The 19,301-nt window shown below is 39.1% G+C and overlaps 1 protein-coding gene across 3 annotated transcripts in view; it reads left to right on the top strand.

Moving 5' to 3' along the window:
- The first annotated feature begins 2,980 nt into the window (after window positions 1–2,980).
- Window positions 2,981–19,301, top strand: part of nf1a (neurofibromin 1a) — a 52,688-nt gene continuing 36,367 nt past the window's right edge. For all 3 annotated transcript variants that reach the window (XM_056757783.1, XM_056757782.1, XM_056757781.1), the window contains exons 1-29: window positions 2,981–3,235; window positions 6,951–7,094; window positions 7,183–7,266; window positions 7,955–8,145; window positions 8,290–8,396; window positions 9,042–9,109; window positions 9,207–9,282; window positions 9,405–9,562; window positions 9,907–10,080; window positions 10,165–10,293; window positions 10,402–10,476; window positions 10,558–10,689; window positions 10,782–10,910; window positions 11,299–11,412; window positions 12,384–12,463; window positions 12,600–12,723; window positions 12,827–13,073; window positions 13,166–13,239; window positions 13,335–13,418; window positions 13,495–13,839; window positions 15,063–15,202; window positions 15,294–15,416; window positions 15,567–15,650; window positions 15,758–15,874; window positions 16,002–16,183; window positions 16,295–16,506; window positions 16,673–16,834; window positions 17,828–17,931; window positions 18,375–18,510. In XM_056757783.1, the coding sequence (XP_056613761.1) occupies window positions 3,176–3,235; window positions 6,951–7,094; window positions 7,183–7,266; window positions 7,955–8,145; window positions 8,290–8,396; window positions 9,042–9,109; window positions 9,207–9,282; window positions 9,405–9,562; window positions 9,907–10,080; window positions 10,165–10,293; window positions 10,402–10,476; window positions 10,558–10,689; window positions 10,782–10,910; window positions 11,299–11,412; window positions 12,384–12,463; window positions 12,600–12,723; window positions 12,827–13,073; window positions 13,166–13,239; window positions 13,335–13,418; window positions 13,495–13,839; window positions 15,063–15,202; window positions 15,294–15,416; window positions 15,567–15,650; window positions 15,758–15,874; window positions 16,002–16,183; window positions 16,295–16,506; window positions 16,673–16,834; window positions 17,828–17,931; window positions 18,375–18,510 (3,855 nt within the window). In that variant the 5' untranslated portion in view covers window positions 2,981–3,175. The remainder of the gene's footprint in view (window positions 3,236–6,950; window positions 7,095–7,182; window positions 7,267–7,954; window positions 8,146–8,289; window positions 8,397–9,041; window positions 9,110–9,206; window positions 9,283–9,404; window positions 9,563–9,906; window positions 10,081–10,164; window positions 10,294–10,401; window positions 10,477–10,557; window positions 10,690–10,781; window positions 10,911–11,298; window positions 11,413–12,383; window positions 12,464–12,599; window positions 12,724–12,826; window positions 13,074–13,165; window positions 13,240–13,334; window positions 13,419–13,494; window positions 13,840–15,062; window positions 15,203–15,293; window positions 15,417–15,566; window positions 15,651–15,757; window positions 15,875–16,001; window positions 16,184–16,294; window positions 16,507–16,672; window positions 16,835–17,827; window positions 17,932–18,374; window positions 18,511–19,301) is intronic.

Below are 19,301 nucleotides of genomic sequence, written 5' to 3'. Positions count from 1 at the left end.
GTAAATAAACAGCTTTTTTACTTTGTGATCATAATGTAATAGAACACAGCTTAGGTTATTGTCTTTTCCTGGATTCCTTCTATGCCTTTAAACTGTTAAAACCCATTAAACTCTATTGACTGAGCAGATAATGACATTTTGTCTTGCAGTGCTGAATTATTAATGTACATATGTTTGTTAAAAGCTGCATTATTATTTAGTATGTAATCATTTGATTAGATTATAATATAATGCTTTCAGGTGAAATTCAAATTGAAGTGTCACTTTCTATTTAAGTGCGTTAAACACATTTGAAATTTTTTAGATATCACAACATGAAAATATCGTATTGTTTAAATCTTCATTGATAGAACAATCTGTATGCAAAGAGTTGTTAGACAAAAAGAGACTGCTGTATCTCATATGCAAATAATTGGTGTCAATGGAATCGTGTGTTATCATGATACATTGTGATGTTATAAGATCTAAGATACTAATAAAATGGTCAGTTCCCCCCCAAAAATAGTTATTTGCTATGTTAAATCATACACTGATTTGTTTTTAAACTATATATAAGAATAGAAGTTAAATGAGATGAAGTTCACATTTATATGTAGACAACAGACATCTCAGGACCCTAAACTGGTGATTCTTCTGGCATCTCCTAACCTTTCCTTGCTCCACATCCACTCTGATTTAACTAATTTTATCAGGTTTGTAGTCAGGTCATGGCCATGGGTACTACCTCAGAGTTGGAGCAGAGTATCTGGACGAAGCTCCTCCTACAATGGCAGCAAGCCAAATTGTTTAACCATCATAACTTGTGGAGACTGAAGACAAAAGTGAAATTGAGGAAGGCTCATGGAATTGTGGTCGCTTTTAACTCTGGTCTTCTGATCTGTTGCCAAACATATAAAAAGATAAGCCAGATTTCTTCCAGGATCACAAACTTTTATATACACTGTATTATAATGAAATACCATAGAATATTAGCACTTTTTAACTTTGTTAAAAAAAATTGTCATCCCTGAAGTAGTTAGACCAGGGATTCTCAACCTTTTTGACTCCAATGTCCTCCATTGTATTCAACAATATTCAAAGCCCCACCACTCACGATCACAAAAACTGAATATAATATTTTTGAGCTTAAACATTTATTTATTTAAAAAATATCCAAATATTAAGAAATATCTTGTTTTTTAGTCTTTTTTTTTATTGCAATGCTCATTTTGTCTAAATTTTAAATTATTAGTCATCTTGAGGCCCCCTTGGGTGTCAGCTGGGGCCCCCATGTTGGCCACACCCCCTTGTTGAGAAGCACTGAGTTAGACCACAGTATCAGGTGATTGATCAGGTAATTGATCAGGTAATTTAAATAAAAATGTACATATGTGACCCTGGATCAAACGTAACGTTTTTAGTAAAAGCCAAAAATACAACTTATGGGTCAAAAATATTGATTTTTCTATTTTGGCAAAAATCATAAGGATATAAAGTGAAGATCATATTCCATGAATATACTTTGTAAATGTTGTAACGTAAATATATAAAACCTTTATCTTTGTGAGTGGATGGCCTACTACAGCTCCTCTGATTAACTTCAAAGGCGAATTACTAAATATTTAGATATTTTTGCACCCTCAGATTCCAGAGTAACTGTACAAGATATTGCCATATCCTAAACATACAGAAATCAATAAAAAGCATAACTCTTCCGCTTTCAGATGATGTTAAAATCTCAATTTAAAAAAAATGACCCATAAGAATGGTTTTGTCGTCCAGGGTCACATATATGAATAAATGTATTATTATTAATAATGTTGGCTGTAACTAGTTACTTAGTAATTAGTTACTGTAATTTAATTAATTTTCCTTTTAAAAGTAAAGTTAGGAATTACTCTTATATGTCCTGTAATTTAATTACAGTTACTTCATGTAATTGAACTAAAACTGTGTAATGTACAGTGTTGGGTAAGTTACTCTGAAAAAGTAATTAATTACTAGTTACTCATTACATATTCAATAGTGTAATTAGATTACTGTCCAAATTACTCTGTCCAAAAAGTATTTAGTTACTCATTACTAATTACTTTCTATATCCTACAGCGACCTTGATTAGTTAAGTGATTCAAGGATAGACATGAAACGGCTTATTGAATTCATTCAAATAAATAATATTATTAACTGACCAAAGTATTACAAATGTGAGCACAGATTTTAAAGTAAGACTTTGAATTTTGAAGTCAATTACGCTATTGCACACACATATATTTAACAAAGTATTTAGTTTAATAACATCAAAAGTAACTTACATTAAATTAAAGAAAACATATGAGTAATCACTTACTTTACTTTTCAAGGGAAAAGTAATTAAATTACAGTAACTAATTACTTAGTAACTAGTTACACCCAACACTGGTAATGTATACAGCAGTGGAATTGATATTACAACTCAAAGTCTTACTTTAAAATGCACATGAATTCATAAATGTATATTTCACACATTTGTAATACTTTAGTCAGTTAACAAAAGTACTTTATGTAGTTATATATGATTTATTCGACTGAGTTTAGCGTCATTTCGTTTCGATGCTTGAATCCCTTAACTTATCAAAGGGACTATAGGACTTTGGCAGTAATAAGTAAATAAATACTTTCTGGAGAGAGTCATTTGTACAGTAATCTAATAACACGATTGCATATGTAATTAGTAACTAGAAATGAATTACTTTTCCAAAGTAATTTACCCAACACTGATTATTATAGTAATAAAGAAAGTTGTTCTTTCTTTTTTAAATAAGATATAACTTTCCTTATCACTTGTACATTTCAAAAGTAGACAACAGCAATGCATTTGAAAACATTAAAACGTAATATATATTTTAGCAGGGAGCTGTCCTCATGTCAACGCTTCAGTTCTGTACTAGCGCTACTCCGCATGCTCCACAGCCAGACTGGAGCTAGCGAGAGGAGGATTCAAACTTCCGGTGTGTGTGTCATGGCGGCTTTGTGGAGAGAGCTTGAAGTGAAAAACTAAACCAGACCCCCCTCCTCCCTCCACCTCCTTCACCTCCTCCAGCATTTTATTCGGAGCTGTTTTGGAGGTATTCGGTGCGTAGGGGGCGATTCGGGAGCAGATATCGGGATCGCAAAAGTGATTGATAGGAGACATTGCGGCGCGCGCATCCGCCTGAGCATGGCGGCGCACAAGCCCGTGGAGTGGGTCCAGGCCATCATTAACAGATTCGACGAACAGGTAAATAAAACACCCAGCTCGGGTGGTCGCCGGTGGGCTTTGACGCTTCGAGGCGAAAAAGCGAGCATGCAAACCGCGAAATGATGTTTGCATCTGCGTGCACGCGCGTTGTTTATGTTGAGGGTTGGCGGATTTGGGCTTTCGATGGTCAAATGCAATACGAGGATGATCTTGGTTAGGCCTGGCGTGGTGCTTTTGGCCAACGGAAGGGTATAATGTTGGTCTGTGGCTTCGCGATTGAATCGATGATTGTTCGGATGAGTTGGTCGCGCGCCGTGGCTAAATATAAACAAAGGGAATCAGACTCTCTCTGTGTTGTTGACATAGAGAGGGATGAGATCGCATAGCTAAAGCAACCTTACTGGCGTCTACAGTCCGTGCATGCCTGCAAAAATGCAAAGATGTTTCAATCGAGCATAGTTTGCATTGCAAGATTTACATTGGTCAGGGAGTTAAAAGTGGTTGGAAACTTGTAAAGCACTGTTGCTCAAAACGTCTTATCCTATGTGCAGAAACTGCACTGGTTCCTTGAAATGTACAGTTACTGAAATCTAGTTTCATGCACATAATTATGTATTTATGTTGTATAGATTCTATAGGTTCGTATGCATTCTATAGTTTAGAATCGAGTTTAGGCTTATTTCATGTTTTTTATAGGAATTGTTTCCCCCACCAGTGTCTGTCATAGGATCCTGTGCTGTCATCCAGTTGAAATCTGGTTTTGACGGTGGTTTGTATTCTGAGCTGTGGTTAGATTTTCTAACAGTTTGATTAATGTTTGAAAGGGGTTTAAGCTCCTTTGCTGTTGTTTAGCCGAATTTAAGCTCTTTAAAACAGAGAACTTAAGGCACTTATTTGGCTTAATGCGTTGACAAGTCAAGCTTTGGCCACCTTTAAAAAAAATATATTATTTTTGAGTTCTGAATCGTTGCAGCCAACAGTAACAATGCAGTTTTAAGAATATAATAGAAATGGCGAGATTACAATGAAATTGCATCTTATAACGTCCGTGATGTTTCGCTTTTGTATTTTCTCAAATTGTAAAAGGCAAACTCTGTGTGCTGGTTATTGCTCTGTCAGCAGCTGTATGAATGCACAGAGTACCTTGCAACAATGACCTCACAGATGCCATTGCATGGTCATGGAAAACTAATCTGTTGTCTCTCTGGGGAGAGCTCTGACTCAGGAATGAGAGGTTGATGTTGCTTTGTATTCTACATAGACTCCAGCTTGGGACATTTACATACAAATATTCGGCCAAGGCTTAGATACTGGAAAGAAAGAACATGACATGTAGGGTTGTTTGCGTAAACACTTTGTCTGGGGAAAAAAGACGTGATACAGACTACACATTTTTTGTCATTTTATACTGATGTTATTTACAAATAAAATTATTGTGTGAAAAATGAAAGTTTTGTTTCTAGAGTCTATCATCACTAGTTGTGTACTGTAAAATGTTTTTAACAATGCAGGTATCATGTTTGAATCCCAAGAAGTGCACAAATGAACCACTGTTAATTATTTTGATTTAAATGTATGTCTAATGTAAGCAGTCTTATTGAAGACAAAGCTTTAAAATATTGGGCTGATAATGTTTATTTGACATTTGGTTATACAGTCAGTGTCACGTGGATTGTTATATTATTTTTTTCTTAAAGGGATAGTTCACCCAAAAAATAAAAATTCTGTCAACATTTACTCGCATTCAATTTGTTACAAATCTGTATACATTTCTATGTTCCCATGAACCGTAAACAGAGAAAGATATTCTTAAGAATGCTTATAATAGGGCTGGGCCAATAGGCGGTGCCATCATCCTTCCCAGATGATGATGTTGAGCCAGCATCGTGATTCCAATAAATGTTTCACTTTCCTCACGTGCTGCTCTGTGCTGCAAATCACGTTGTAAACAAATACGTACAAAGCTAATTGGCTTAAAAAAAATCACACTGTACAGATCAGAATAGTCTGAATTTATAACTGTGGAGTTCGTGCTGTATAAAGAGGATGCGGAGTTAGCGCAGACCCTCCTGACTTTATAATGATGTCATCGTCCATCGTGATGTTTCAGTGTAGCCATCGGCCGATGCCAGTTTGTTAGACATCGTCCAACCCGTATATATTCCCTTCTGTTGAGCACAAAAGAAGACATTTTGAAGAATGTAGGACAGCAAATATTTCTGGGGCACTTCTGACTACCATTCTAATCGTTATCAACGGGGTCCAATAACTGTTTGGTTACAAGCATTATTCCAAATGTCTTTCTCTGTGTTCAACCAAACAAAAACTGATACAGGTTTGGAACAAATGGAGAGTAAGTGAGTTATTAATAAAAGAATTTCCATTTTCATGTTTGTTTGAACAACTATCCCTTTATCCACTGATGGAAGAGGTAGAAACTCATATTTCTCTTGAATGGTTGCCCATAAAACTTTAATTACGCCATAATCCCAAACAATCAAAATGGCTTCATATCATAATATTTGAATAAGATTGTGTTTAGTGTATCAGATTTGTCTTTTTGTTATCTCCTATTGTTATGTCCACACATACGAGTGCACATAAGCGAAGCAATCTGTCACTGACCTTTCTGGAATTTTAAACTGTTCCTGGGAAACAAAGTGCTTACTGTCCCTCGGTATCCAGCATTAAAATGGATGTCAACAAGGCTGTACCATGTGAGTGTATGTGTTCTGTGTATGTAGTGATATGTAGTGTTGGGTGTGTTGTTGATGATCGTTGGATTAACAGACTGACTCCTCTCCGGTTTTAGGACTTTAATTTCCAGCCACATGCTTTTCTGTTAGAGTCACACACCGGAAAGAAGGAAGGGACCTCAGGGCTTCCCAGAGTCTCTTTTGACATGCAGCTGTTAGGTCACTTAAACCTAGCAACCAATAATGACATCTGTAGGGTGAATTATTTTGTAGGCTAGATCATTTAAAGTGATGTGCGCTATAAAGCATTATTGTATTGTCATGCTGTTTATAATGCTCTTTATTTGATCATTAACCCAAATCAGATCAATTATTTTCCCGTGGTTTTGTTTTTGGTTCGAACTGAACTTTTTCCACTGGGCTCGCTTGCCAACTTTGTTTACATTTGTTCACAGACTGTATACACTTGGCATAAGCTAATGAAGTAACCGAAACAACGCTCCTTAGATCCTTTGAAAGGACCGCGGTATTCTGAAACAGCGAGAGCAATTTCTCATCAGGGAACGCTTAAAGGGAGAGAGACCTCCACCCACTCATTTTACACATGCTTCATTAAGATGGCCAGACCTTGCGTTCTTTCACCATTCCCATTGCAAAGTATTAACTGCTTTTGTGTGCGTTATACAGCGCAAGAGCAGATGTTCTGGGCCGCAGGTGTGCGACAGAGGGCGGAAGTCTGGAGAGCTTGGGGCTCTTTGTTTTAACACCTAAAGTTGGAGAGTTTAGACCCGGGATGAGTGGGTTGGAGTATTTAGTGCTTAGATGTTCTCCTGGGGTGGGTGTGTCAAATTGAAGACCGTCAGACCTAGAAGCATTATTCCACCCAGGAGTTAACATAAGCTTTAAAAGCTGAGCCACAGGAATCCAACATTCACACCTGCCAGCCAGATCCGTTTGTGGTCTATCTCAAATGTTTAATCCTTTGTGAAAGGACTGTATATTTGGTGCCGCGTTTTTATGTCAAACGTTTTGTTTCTCTCTCTCTGTCTCACCCACAGCTACCTACAAAGACAGGACAACAGAGCACCCACAACAAAGTGAGCACCGAGCACAACAAAGAATGTTTGATAAACATCTCCAAGTACAAATTCGCCCTTGTTATTAATGGTCTGACCAATATACTCAAAAATGTGAACAACATGGTAAGTCTACGTCTTTGACATTAAATGTGGTACTTTTAGATCTTAAAGCACAATGCAGCATTTGTATTTGTACTTTTCTCATTCGCAGCGGATTTTCGGCGAAGCGGCGGAGAAGAACCTCTACCTCTCCCAGCTGATTATCCTGGACACACTGGAGAAGTGTCTGGCGGGGGTGAGTAGTCATAACCCAAAGTGGACTTTGTCCAACCTATCCCATTTTTCAACTGTCCTACGTCCTGTTCCACAGCGAACATTGTTCCAGCTTTATAGCTGATTGGAATTGCTTCATAGCTACAATCATTTGATTATTGCATTTTCCACACCCTGACCTGTCTCACAGCTTTAAAACCGCCTTAAATCCTATTCCAAATATTTGTATAAATATATCAGTGCCACCAAACTATCTAGAATGGTTTGTGTCTTAACTCTGAAGTATTAGACAGAGAGTCCTGGAAAAACAATTAAATCTTCAGGCAGACAGAAGGCGCTGGACTGGTCCTAGCAGCAGTTTATTACATTTGCAGGTGTTTCCTTGTCTTGAGAGATGATCTGGATTTTCCTTTGGATTTTTAAATTTTTTTTGCTTACTTGCATGGAAGACGTCCCTTTACTGTCTTGTGCAATTACTTCTGTTAATGCAAAATGTACTAACATATATTTCCAGGAGGACAAAAGCAGTAAACATTTCAAAATTATTCAAAAATATGTTTTCAATGTGTTTTCAATAACCAGGAGTAGGTATCGGTATCACCAAGATTTTGGCTTCAGAACGGTACCAGAATCTAATGGTATCGGTATCATAAACAGGAATCCCTACAGGGGAATAAGTGTTTATGTTTATTGGCACATTTTTCCCTTAGCAACCAAAGGATTGCCTGAGGTTGGATGAGGCCATGCTGGTGAAGCAGTTGCTGCCTGAGATCTGTCACTTCCTGCACTCGTACCGTGAGGGCCAGCAGCATGCCGCTCAGCTGCGTAGCTCCGCCTCCGCCGTTCTCTTCTCTCTCAGCTGCAACAACTTTAACGCCGTCTTCAGCCGTATTTCTACAAGGTAACTCTTAGACACCAGGGATACCACAGAGATCCATTTTAAGGCCTCTTTCAATTTGTGATTCACAGCTCAGACCAAAAATATTCTAATAATAGCATTAGAATAATAGCAGTCTTTATAGATGGATGTTTTCCAATGTAACAGGTTGCAGGAATTTACAGTATGTACAGAGGACACAGTGGATGTCCACGACATTGAACTCATCCAGTATATCAATGTAGACTGCTCCAAGTTAAAGAGACTGCTTCAAGGTAAAGTACACATGTTAATGAATACGCTTTAGTCATGATGATGTTATTTTAGGGTACGTTTCTTAAACTCTAAACTATCTTAAAGGGGTCATATGACACGGCTAAAACGAATATTATGGTTTGTTTTAGATGTAATGTAATGTATATACACGATTTAAGGTTCAACCACACTGTATTTTCCACATACCTACATGTTTGTTTCTCCTCTTTGCCCCGGCTCTCAGAAACGCATGGACTTTTTACATAGATCATCGCTCTGAAAAGCGAGTTGTGCTGTGATTGGTCAGTTAACCAGTGCGTAGTAAATGGACCAATACTGCAAGTGTGTGACGGAAATGTAACGCTTCTTACCTAGTTTGGAACATCAGGTTTCATAGCAATCGTACTGACAGGTACGCCCACCTAACTTGCGTATACATTTGGGCGGTCTTAGTCAAATCATATCTCGAACTGACGTAGATTTGTGGTGGTGTGGTTACCGAGGCGTTTCAGGCAGGTCTGGGTGAGCATACAAAGCAAGACACAGAAAAACACGTGCTGTATGAGTGTCATGTGACCCCTTAAAAGATTAAAAACAGTTCAATAAAACGTCTTGACCACATTATAATCGCAGAATTTTTTGTACTTTTTTAAAATTTTCTTTAGAAACAGTACTCAAATTCAAAGCTTTGAAAAAACCCGCCCAGCTCGCAGTTATCAGTAGTCTGGAAAAGGTAGGTGCTATGCAAATAATAAAACTTAAAGTATATATTGAAAAAAAATCTCAATAACATCAGGCCATAATATTAAATATATCATATGTATTCGCAGGCTTTCTGGAACTGGGTGGAGCATTACCCCGATGAGTTCACCATGCTCTATCAGAGACCCCAGGCTGACATGGCCGGTGAGCAACACAGTCACAGTCATCTGAACACTTGTTCATTACACTTATATGTCACTCATCTTGCCAGTGCAGTGCCAGTATAGGAGAAGTTTAATTTCTGCGTGTTTTTGTCGTGTACACAGACTGTGCAGAAAAGCTGTTCGACCTGGTGGACAGTTTTGCGGAGAGCGCCAAGAGGAAGGCGGCAGTGTGGCCGCTGCAGATCATCCTCCTGATTCTGTGTCCCGAGATCACACAGAGCATTACCAAAGAAGTTGGTGGAGAGGAGAAAGCTAACAAGGTCTGAGGTCAAAGCGACAAGAGTGTTTCAAGTCTTATCTGTAGATGCGTGTGCCGAGTTTCACTTCTCTTTGTAGAAGCACACAAAAATAAGTGCTTAAGAAACAACACCTTATAATCGAAATGAGGCTTTGTGAAAACAGTTTACCAAAGCACTGTTGACAATTATAAAATTCAAACAAAAATCTAAATTATAAAAAGACCAAACTTTTGTGTAATTTGAGTAAAGTACATTGCAGTACAGTATACATTGTAAAGATGTGATTTATATAGCAGTTTTGCCAAGAAACAGCAGTGGTCAGAGATGGTCTGGGAGCTACAAAGATTTTTATTTTTATTGAACAGAAGTCCTTTTTGGAAAGTCTCCGGAAGGCTCTGGGACAGCACAGCGGCAGCAGACAGCTGACAGAGAGCGCAGCCGTTGCCTGCGTCAAGCTCTGCAAAGCATGCACTTACATTAACTGGGAGGATAATTCAGTTATATTTCTCCTAGTTCAGTCTATTGTACTGGACCTTAAGGTACGGGGTTATGTTAACTGAGCCTAGTAGAAATAATGTCGGTCTATTTCTTCCTGTATAACCTTGGCATGTCTTCTCTCCTAGGGTCTTCTGTTTAACCCCACAAAGCCGTTCTCGAGGGGGGCGGGCTGCCAGAGCGCTGATGTGGATTTGATGATCGACTGCTTTGTGTCGTGTTATCGTATCAATCCTCGTAACAACCAGCATTTCAAGGTCAGCTTAGTTAATTCTCTCTGTTCCTTAAACAATGTGTGTGTTTTTAGCTGTGAATTGTTGGTCTGTGTACAAATGATTGAATTATAATGATTGTTTTGGGTCTAGGTGTGTTTAGCTTCGACTTCTCCTCCTACCTTTCATTATGTCCTGGTCAACTCACTGCACAAAATCATCACCAATGTAAGTACAAACGCTACCCAGTTAAAAGTGATGTTGTAATTTGTTGCTTTTATTAATGTTCATCCTTCGTGTTATTTCTAGTCTCACCTGGACTGGTGGCCAAAGATCGACGCCATTTACTGCTACTCGGGTGAACTGCGTACAATGTTTGCAGACACGCTGGGCAGAGTGATCCAAAGTCTCAGTGCCCATCCACCTCTGAGGATGACATCAGTAAGACTTATACAATACACTATAAAAACACAAACATCTCGCATCTCGTATTTAACTTGAATTGAAAAGCACTTTTTGCTTTTTCTCTGCAGAGTTTGACTTTTAAAGAAAAAATGACGACCAGTTTAAAGTTTAAGGAGAGGTCCACAGACCTTGACTCGCGCTCGCTGCTGCTCGCTCTGGTCAAACTTATCCACGCTGACCCGAAACTAATGCTACACGTGAGTACGGCCCTGTGAAATGGAGGAGCTATTTATATATGGAGGAGCTTTCCCAAAATTATCCTGGTGTTATCAATTGCACTAATATCACAATATCTATTGCTTCCCCTCCCAATAATGCTATAATTCATATAAATTCGTTTATTTTGTGTTTTAATTTCTTAGCCAATGAATTACACTGGAAATATGATTGTATTGAGGCGTAGAGATCTCTCAAGACAAAATACTATGTGTAGTATTAACATGATATTGATAATCACCATATTAATATTGCTGTTATTGTCAATACCGGTATATTGTGATGGCCACTTTTTAATATCTTGTCTTTTGTGTTAACATTACTCTGATTATTTATAAATATGAATGTGTTCAATGCATTTTTTATCAGAACCCTGGTAAATCTGGTCCAGAGATCCAGAACAGCACAGCTGAGCTCATCAAAGGTCTGGTGGCGCTGGTTCCTCTCAACCACAGCGTCGAACTCTCACAGGAAGCCATGGAGGTAATCCATCCCATCAAAATGCGCAGTCAGGATGCTTTCTAAGTGGTTGATCACATAGAACACGCTTTTCACTGCACTTTCGGTTGACTCTCCGAAAAGAGCAGCGCGCAGCAGTTTTTTAAGTTCCAAGGTAACCACCGAAACAGCTGTCCTGTCAGTCAAGGATTATAGCGTGAGTGCTCTAGTCATATTATAAGAAACTTTAAAAAGGTACAAGCAGAGGGCGCTTGATCTGACCTTGCCTGGTTAACGTGCGTCAACCGACACAAGTTTTTCCTTCACCATTGCAGTCTCCAGACGTTTCAAGCAACTGTAAAGTTCCGTCACCGTATCGGAAGCCCCGCCTCTCCTTTCATTCGATTGGACAGTGGAAAAAAGACACATGACGTCAAGTAGGGCTGGGTCGATAGACGATGCCATCGCCGATGGCTGACAGGCATCACGATGGAGAGCCAGCATCGTGATTCCAACAAATGTTTCACTTTCGACACGTGACTCTCACTGCTCCGTGCTGCAGATCGCTTCATGAACAAATATGAACAAGGCTATTTAAGCTTGTGCTGTACAGACTGGCCTGACTTTATAACTGTGAAGCTCACGCTGTATAAAGAGGGCGCACAATTTGCACAGACCTGCCTGACTTTATAAGACTCCTGTTTGCCAATCCCGTGTTGTATAAAAAAGACTTGTCTTTGCGCATCCTCCGTTTTATAAAGAAAACTTGTGTGTGCGCATCCCACATTGTATAAAGAAGACGAGTGTATGCGCATCCCATAGTGTATAAAGAAGACATACAGGTGTCTGCGCATCTCTGATGGCTGCTTCACATCGTTCCTAGTGGGCAGGAACTGTACTGTGGATCCAAACCCCGCAATTCCAAACGGCGTGTCTAACAGCAATTAACGCTTTCTATGTGATCAGCCCCTTTCCCATCAACCCAAAAACTAAATTTAGCTTGTAACCCTACCTAGGCTCTGTTGGTGTTACATCAGCCAGAAACCATCGAACAGTGGAACCCCAATGCAACCATTGAGACCTTCTGGGACATCAGGTGGGTGACACCATAAAAGATCTCTCAGATGCTTGGAGGAAGTTATTCAGCCGGCCAACAAGATGTGACATATGCAATAGTTTACCCCCCCTAAAAATTCTGTCAACTTCAACTGTATATTCTCCTCTTCGTTTAGCTCTCAGGTCTTATTCCTGATATGTAAGAAGCTGATCGGTCACCAGATGATCAACAGCACAGAGATACTGAAGTGGCTCAGGGAGATTCTTATATGCAGGAACAAGTTCCTACTAAAAAACAAGGTGAACATGTATTTTGCGTTTTTTGTGGAACCAATATACAGCCATAAAAGTGTCGAACTGATGTAGTTGAACTAAACCTGCTCTGTGTTTTTTTCCCCTACAGGAGTGTGCTACACAAGGCAGTCTCATTCCCATCAGCAGACAGGCTCAGACCAAGCTTGAGGTGTGTCTGTACACCTTCCTGTGGAGTCCTGATGCTGAGGCCGTGCTTGTGGCCATGTCCTGTTTTCGCCATCTCTCGGAGGAAGCGGACATCCGTTGCAGCGTGGACGAGCTGCCCATGCACACCGTCCTGCCCAACTACAACACCTTCATGGAGCTCGCCTCTGTCAGCAATATGATGGCAACAGGTTGGAGCTTGAATGAAATATAGCACGGCACATACATGGATCATTTGACTATTCGCTCTTGTGCTTGTCCTATAAATTTTGTGTGTGCTTAGGTCGAAACACGCTTCAGAAGAGAGTGATGGCCCTGTTGAGGAGGATAAAGCACCCTACAGCTGGAAACATAGAGGTGATTTATATTCTACCTTTATCTGAATGTTTCGTGCATTTTTGTTCAAAAAGTAATAAATAAGCTGACGTTTAAGTCATATTTGTCTTTTGCAGGCATGGGAAGACACGCATGCAAAATGGGAGCAAGCTACGAAACAAATACTCAATCACTCCAAAAGCAGAGTGGAAGATGGGCAGGTAACTGAAACAATACAAAATCGTTTTCTTTCTCCTTGCATCTGGTTCCTCCTTCTGCAGTTCCCTCTCTCCGCAGGAATGGATCAACATGACTGGTTTCCTGTCCGCCCTGGGGGGGGTTTGTCTCCAACAGCGCAGTACACCCAGTCTGGGCACCTACAGTCCTCCCATGGGCCCTCTGACCGAGCGCAAGAGCTCTATGATATCCATGGGATCCTGTGAGGTGAACAGCGAAACGTCTCTCAACAGGTTTTTGGAGCGACTGCTGTCTCTAATGGTCTGTACCCATGAGAAGGTGGGCGTGCAGATTCGCACTAATGTCAAGGACCTGGTGGGACTAGAGCTTAGTCCAGCCCTCTACCCCATGCTCTTTACCAAGCTACGCAACAGCATCGGACGCTTCTTTGACACGCAGGGTCCGGTGAGTTGAGCAAACTGAAGAATTAGATTTTGTGTTAAAAGTAGTGAGTTTTTTTTGGTGATTTAAAATGTGGGGATTTAATTGAATGCATTTTAGCACATTAAAGGAACAGTTCACCCGATAATCATCTGCTGAAATCTGTATAAAATTATTTGTTCTGAGGTACACAGTGAAAGATATTTGGAAGAATGCTTGTAACCAAACATTTCTTGGCCACTAGTGACTACCATAGTAGTTACTATGGTAAATGTTTACCATAGTAACTAAATGTTTAAAGCAATGTTAAAATGCTTTAAACATTTCTTTATGTTGAACACAACAGAAGATATTTAAAAAGAAGAATGTAGGAAAGCAAACAGTTCTGCGGCACTTTGACTAGTATTGTAATTTTTCTTATTATAGTAGTCAATGGTGGTGAAATTTATACAGATTTAGAACAATCTTGAGACAATTTTGAGAGTAAATAATGCCAGAAGTTATTTTGGCGGGTGAATTGTCCCTTAAATGGTAAGATCTCTCACAAAATGTTCAGTTTATACACAAACTAATTTTGCCGTTTTCGTGGTGATTAAAGCCCATTTTCCTCAAAATTTTCAATGCTGTCATGCAAAAACAAGGAATATTTAATTACGGTTATATATTCTGTAATTAATCTATCTATAATCAATCAGCATAGATTGAACTCAATACAACGAATACGATGCTAATGTCAACATACATTTGAATTATACACATTTTTACAACCATTTAAAAGTAAAATTGTTTATTTCGCTTTTTTATGTGGTCCGTTTTAAGTTTTGTGTCATTTATGCTTTTGGGCACAAGGTGGCAGGAGACAAACATTATTGGTTATTATATTATACATTATTATACTAGTCATAACAGATGATTGGCCCTAAACTGCTTCTCTTCTCGAAGATTCTTAAAATCGTCTGAATCTTCTTACATGAGATAGTCAATGCATGAATTATTTATATTATTTATATTAACAACTTCTTAGTTCTTTAAGAGAGAGTTCATGCAAACATGATTTTTCCTCCTGTAGAACACAAAAGATAATGTTTTGAGAAATGAGAGATGTCTGTACAGTGGAAGTCAACTGTTGTTTTGTTACAAGCATTGTTAAAAATATATTAAGTCATACAGGTTTGGAATGATGTGATTATTACAAAATTATGAAGGAATTTTTGTATTAAAAAATGTTTTGTCCCTCACTTCCCCAGGTCCCCTTTACAGACACCAACACACTGTTTGTAGAGCAGACCATCGCCATTATGAAGAATCTCCTGGACAGCCATACTGAGGGAAGTTCTGAGCATCTGGGACCGGCTAGCATTGAGACCATGATGCTCAACCTGGTCAGGTAAGACCTCCACTCATTCTGATCGGACTGTTCTTGTTTCCTCCTCGCACAGACGACAATGTTATATTTTCGGACTTCCTTTTTTCTGTAGATATGTGCGTATTTTAGGAAACGGGGTGCATGCCATTCAGATCAAAACCAAGCTGTGTCAGTTGGTGGAGGTGATGATGCAGCGCAGAGATGATCTCTCCTTCTGCCAGGAGATGAAATTCAGGTAATCTGAATATCAAATCTCTTCTATTGATTCCTTTGATTATCAACTCCGTTTTATCTGTACATAGCAGAAGATTATTAATATGTTGGGATTATTGAGTGTATATGGACTGAAAGTTAATGTGACGCCTTATGTCACTGCTGTTTCCAGAAATAAAATGGTGGAGTATCTCACAGACTGGGTGATGGGAACCTCCAATCAGGCAGCAGATGATGACATCAAATGTCTGACACGGTATAGTTCGAAATTCCATGGATTTTACCACCAATATAAAAGCTGTTTTGCCTTGTAACCAGAGACTTTTCTGCCGTCTGATGGTCATGTATTTAAATATTGTTTAGGGATCTGGACCAGGCCAGTATGGAGGCGGTTGTTTCCCTTTTGGCTGGTCTTCCCCTGCAGCCCGAAGAGGGTGATGGCGTGGAGCTCATGGAGGCCAAGTCACAGCTGTTTCTAAAGTGAGATTATTTATTTGCCACTGGATTTCCAACCATATCTTTTTTCTTATGCTATTTGAAACGAACCCAAAATTAAAAATAGTATTAAAGTCTCTTTATTTCTCCTTTGCTCCTCACTCTTTTCCAGGTACTTCACACTCTTCATGAACCTGTTGAATGACTGCAGTGAGGTCGAGGAAGATGGACAACAGGTGGCCGGGAGGAAACGTGGCATGTCTAGACGGCTTGCGTCGCTTCGTCACTGCACAGTTCTGGCCATGTCCAATTTACTTAATGCCAATGTGGATAGTGGCCTCATGCACTCCATCGGTGAGAGATAGAACAATTTTCAGCGTTGCTATTGATACAGTCAGGAAGTGTGACCAATGTCTCCTGTCAATTTATAGATTTGACTGATTCTTATTTTTTATTTCTAAACAGGGCTGGGGTACCATAAGGACTTACAGACACGTGCTACATTCCTGGAGGTCCTCACAAAGATTCTGCAGCAAGGGACTGAATTCGACACGCTGGCAGAGACCGTGCTGGCTGATCGCTTTGAGAGACTCGTCGAGCTGGTCACCATGATGGGTGACCAGGGCGAGCTGCCCATTGCCATGGCCCTGGCCAATGTGGTCCCCTGTTCCCAATGGGTGAGTAACTCTATATAGACGTCAGAAAGTATTCTTTTGTTGAAACAACTTTTTGCTGAAGTACGCAGTGTTGGGTCTGTTGTTGCTCATTGGTAAGAAGAATATGTTGGGTCTGTTGTTGCTCATTGGTAAGAAGTTGTGGTTAAAGTGTTGTGGTGATTTTTAGGATGAGCTGGCCAGGGTGTTGGTGACACTGTTTGATTCGCGACATCTGCTGTATCAGCTGCTGTGGAACATGTTCTCGAAAGAAGTGGAACTGGCCGACTCTATGCAGACCCTTTTCAGAGGCAACAGCCTAGCCAGCAAGATTATGACATTTTGCTTCAAGGTAATGTTAACTGCCTTCTAGACAAGGGTTATCAAATGGGGGTACTGCAGGGGTACTGCAGGGGATATGTGAGAGAAACTGACATTTAGGATTACATAATGAAAATCAATAAATTATGAGAATAGTATTTTTATATGAAATTAGGACTACACTAACATGCATAAAAAATAAATTAATACATTTAGATATAATAACTGTTTGACTCTCATTTCACTGAATTTTAAAATAAAATTGTTGTCTGGTCAAAGGGGACTTGGCTTGAAAAAATCACAAAAGGGGTACTTAAGCCAAAAAAGTTTGAGAACCACTGTTCTAGAGCATGGGCATTTTTTTAACCCTTTAAAGTGATAGTTCATCCCCAAAATGAAATTCTGTCATTGTTTACTCTCATTCCTGTCAGTTCAAACATGTATGACTTTCTTCAAAATATCTTCTCTTTTGTTTTGCGGAAGAAAGAATGTTGGTAACCGTACGGCACCCATTCACTTCTATTGATTGCACCATATAAGTAAATGGGTGCCGGTTAAGAACATTCTTCAAAATATCGAAATTCATACAGGTGTGAACTGACAAGAGTTAGAGTAAATGATGACAGTATTTTTATTTTTGGGTGAACTGTTACTTTTACATATTAAAGATGCATGTGAACCACTTCACATCAAAATTGTGGCTTTGAAACTATCAAGATACAATGTGTCCTTAAGGTCAACAGAATAGATTTTTATCCGAAAGATATATATCTACAGTTTATTTTTATATAAATATGAAAATATTGATGAACTGTTAAAGCCTGTCGGCTGTAAAAAGGAAACCAACCATTCCTGTTTGTCTTCCTTTAAAAGGAGTTTCAATAAGAGGTGTTATCAAAGGAAAGATAATTTTCAAGTGATTTAATAGCCGATTTAAGTGCTATAAACAATAATACGATTGTATTGGTGACATATGATGAGATGATATCCTGTCCTGTTTCTGTGCTGGTGCTGTTGTTTGCAGGTGTATGGTGCTACATATCTGCAGAAGCTGCTGGATCCGCTTTTAAGAGGAATAATCACCACACCAGAATGGCAGCAGATCAGTTTTGAAGTCGACCCCACCAGGTACGTGTTTCTAGTTTAACCACCGATGATGATGCTGTTAAATCGTGATGTTTTGAAATTGAATGTAATGTGGTTATTTGCATATTTTAATGGAGTTAAGTTGTAGCTGGTAGGTTTTTATAGTCATCCCTTAGTAATATAGAAATTACTAGAAGTAAACCATTTGTGGGAGGATTTCTTCCAGAAAATAGTAAAAACATTTATCATCTTATTATCGCGACTTTGCTTTAACTAATAAAGTTCGGATGGGGCTGTCTGTTTGTCTTACCACTGAAAAATCTATTTTAATTTATTTTGTGCCCTTCCCCTTTAAACAAAGTGGAAATGTGATTTTTATTTGAGCTGGAATACGGAATCCTATCATCTATCCCCCACTGCATCCCTCTCATCCTTGTGAATTCGAGCTCTCGCAACATTTGTGGCTTGGCCATTATACATTTCAGGTTAGAACAAACGGAGAACCTGGATGAGAACCAGAAGAACCTGCTGCAGATCACAGACCGCTTCTTTCTGGCTATCATCAACTCCTCCACAGAGTTTCCTCCTCAGCTGCGCAGTGTTTGCCACTGCCTTTATCAGGTATGCTCACAACGCCAACCTGCTTCTTCACGGTTACTGCATTCTCTGAATGATGGCACTAAAGCTGGCTTTAATGTTTGGGCATCCACTGATCAATCTTCCGTCACTTCTAACAAGGGAACATGCTTTTATCCTCTCGCATCCTCCTCACCTCTGTCTTTCTGTGTTTGAAAATATAAGGCAGCTTAAAAGACCCCGTTCCCTGAAATACATCGCCCATTTTTTCATAGGGCTGTCATTATTATTTCAGTTTTTTTTGGTTGATGAGTGTTTTGAGAACTTTTTTAATGAATTGTAGTCGTAATTGGCTCTTTGAATAGTATTCCCCAAAAAAATGTCCCTGGAACATCGTAGTGTAGCATTGAAATACTGTTGTTATGGGTATGTTGCTCATTTTCGTACATTGTGGGAAATGGAGGTCTGTTCACAGTTTTCAGATATATTTAGTCGTAATAACTATTTTTATAATGGTCGGTGGCTTAAGGTTTTGAAATGACACAAAAAGTAAAATTTTATGCATGTTGGCATTTTTTGTCATATAATACAGATAAAGCTATATACTTAAGTGTGAAGGTAAGCTGTTAATGCACCAAATGCGGCAAATGCTAGCTTATTAAATAAATGATCATAATCTTCTTGTAGCAACACGCAAAGTCCGTTTTACGGATGTCGTGCCACTCTGTGGCCATGTTTGCAATGCCTCCAGGCAGCTATTTCAGCCATAAATAAAAAAAGTTAGATTATACTTAACTGCTTGTTAACATAGTTATAATGTACAAAAGTCAACTGAA

This window comes from Triplophysa dalaica, chromosome 9, assembly GCF_015846415.1.
Source record: "Triplophysa dalaica isolate WHDGS20190420 chromosome 9, ASM1584641v1, whole genome shotgun sequence".
Lineage (NCBI taxonomy): Eukaryota > Metazoa > Chordata > Actinopteri > Cypriniformes > Nemacheilidae > Triplophysa > Triplophysa dalaica.
This window is presented reverse-complemented; position numbering and strand designations above follow the sequence as displayed.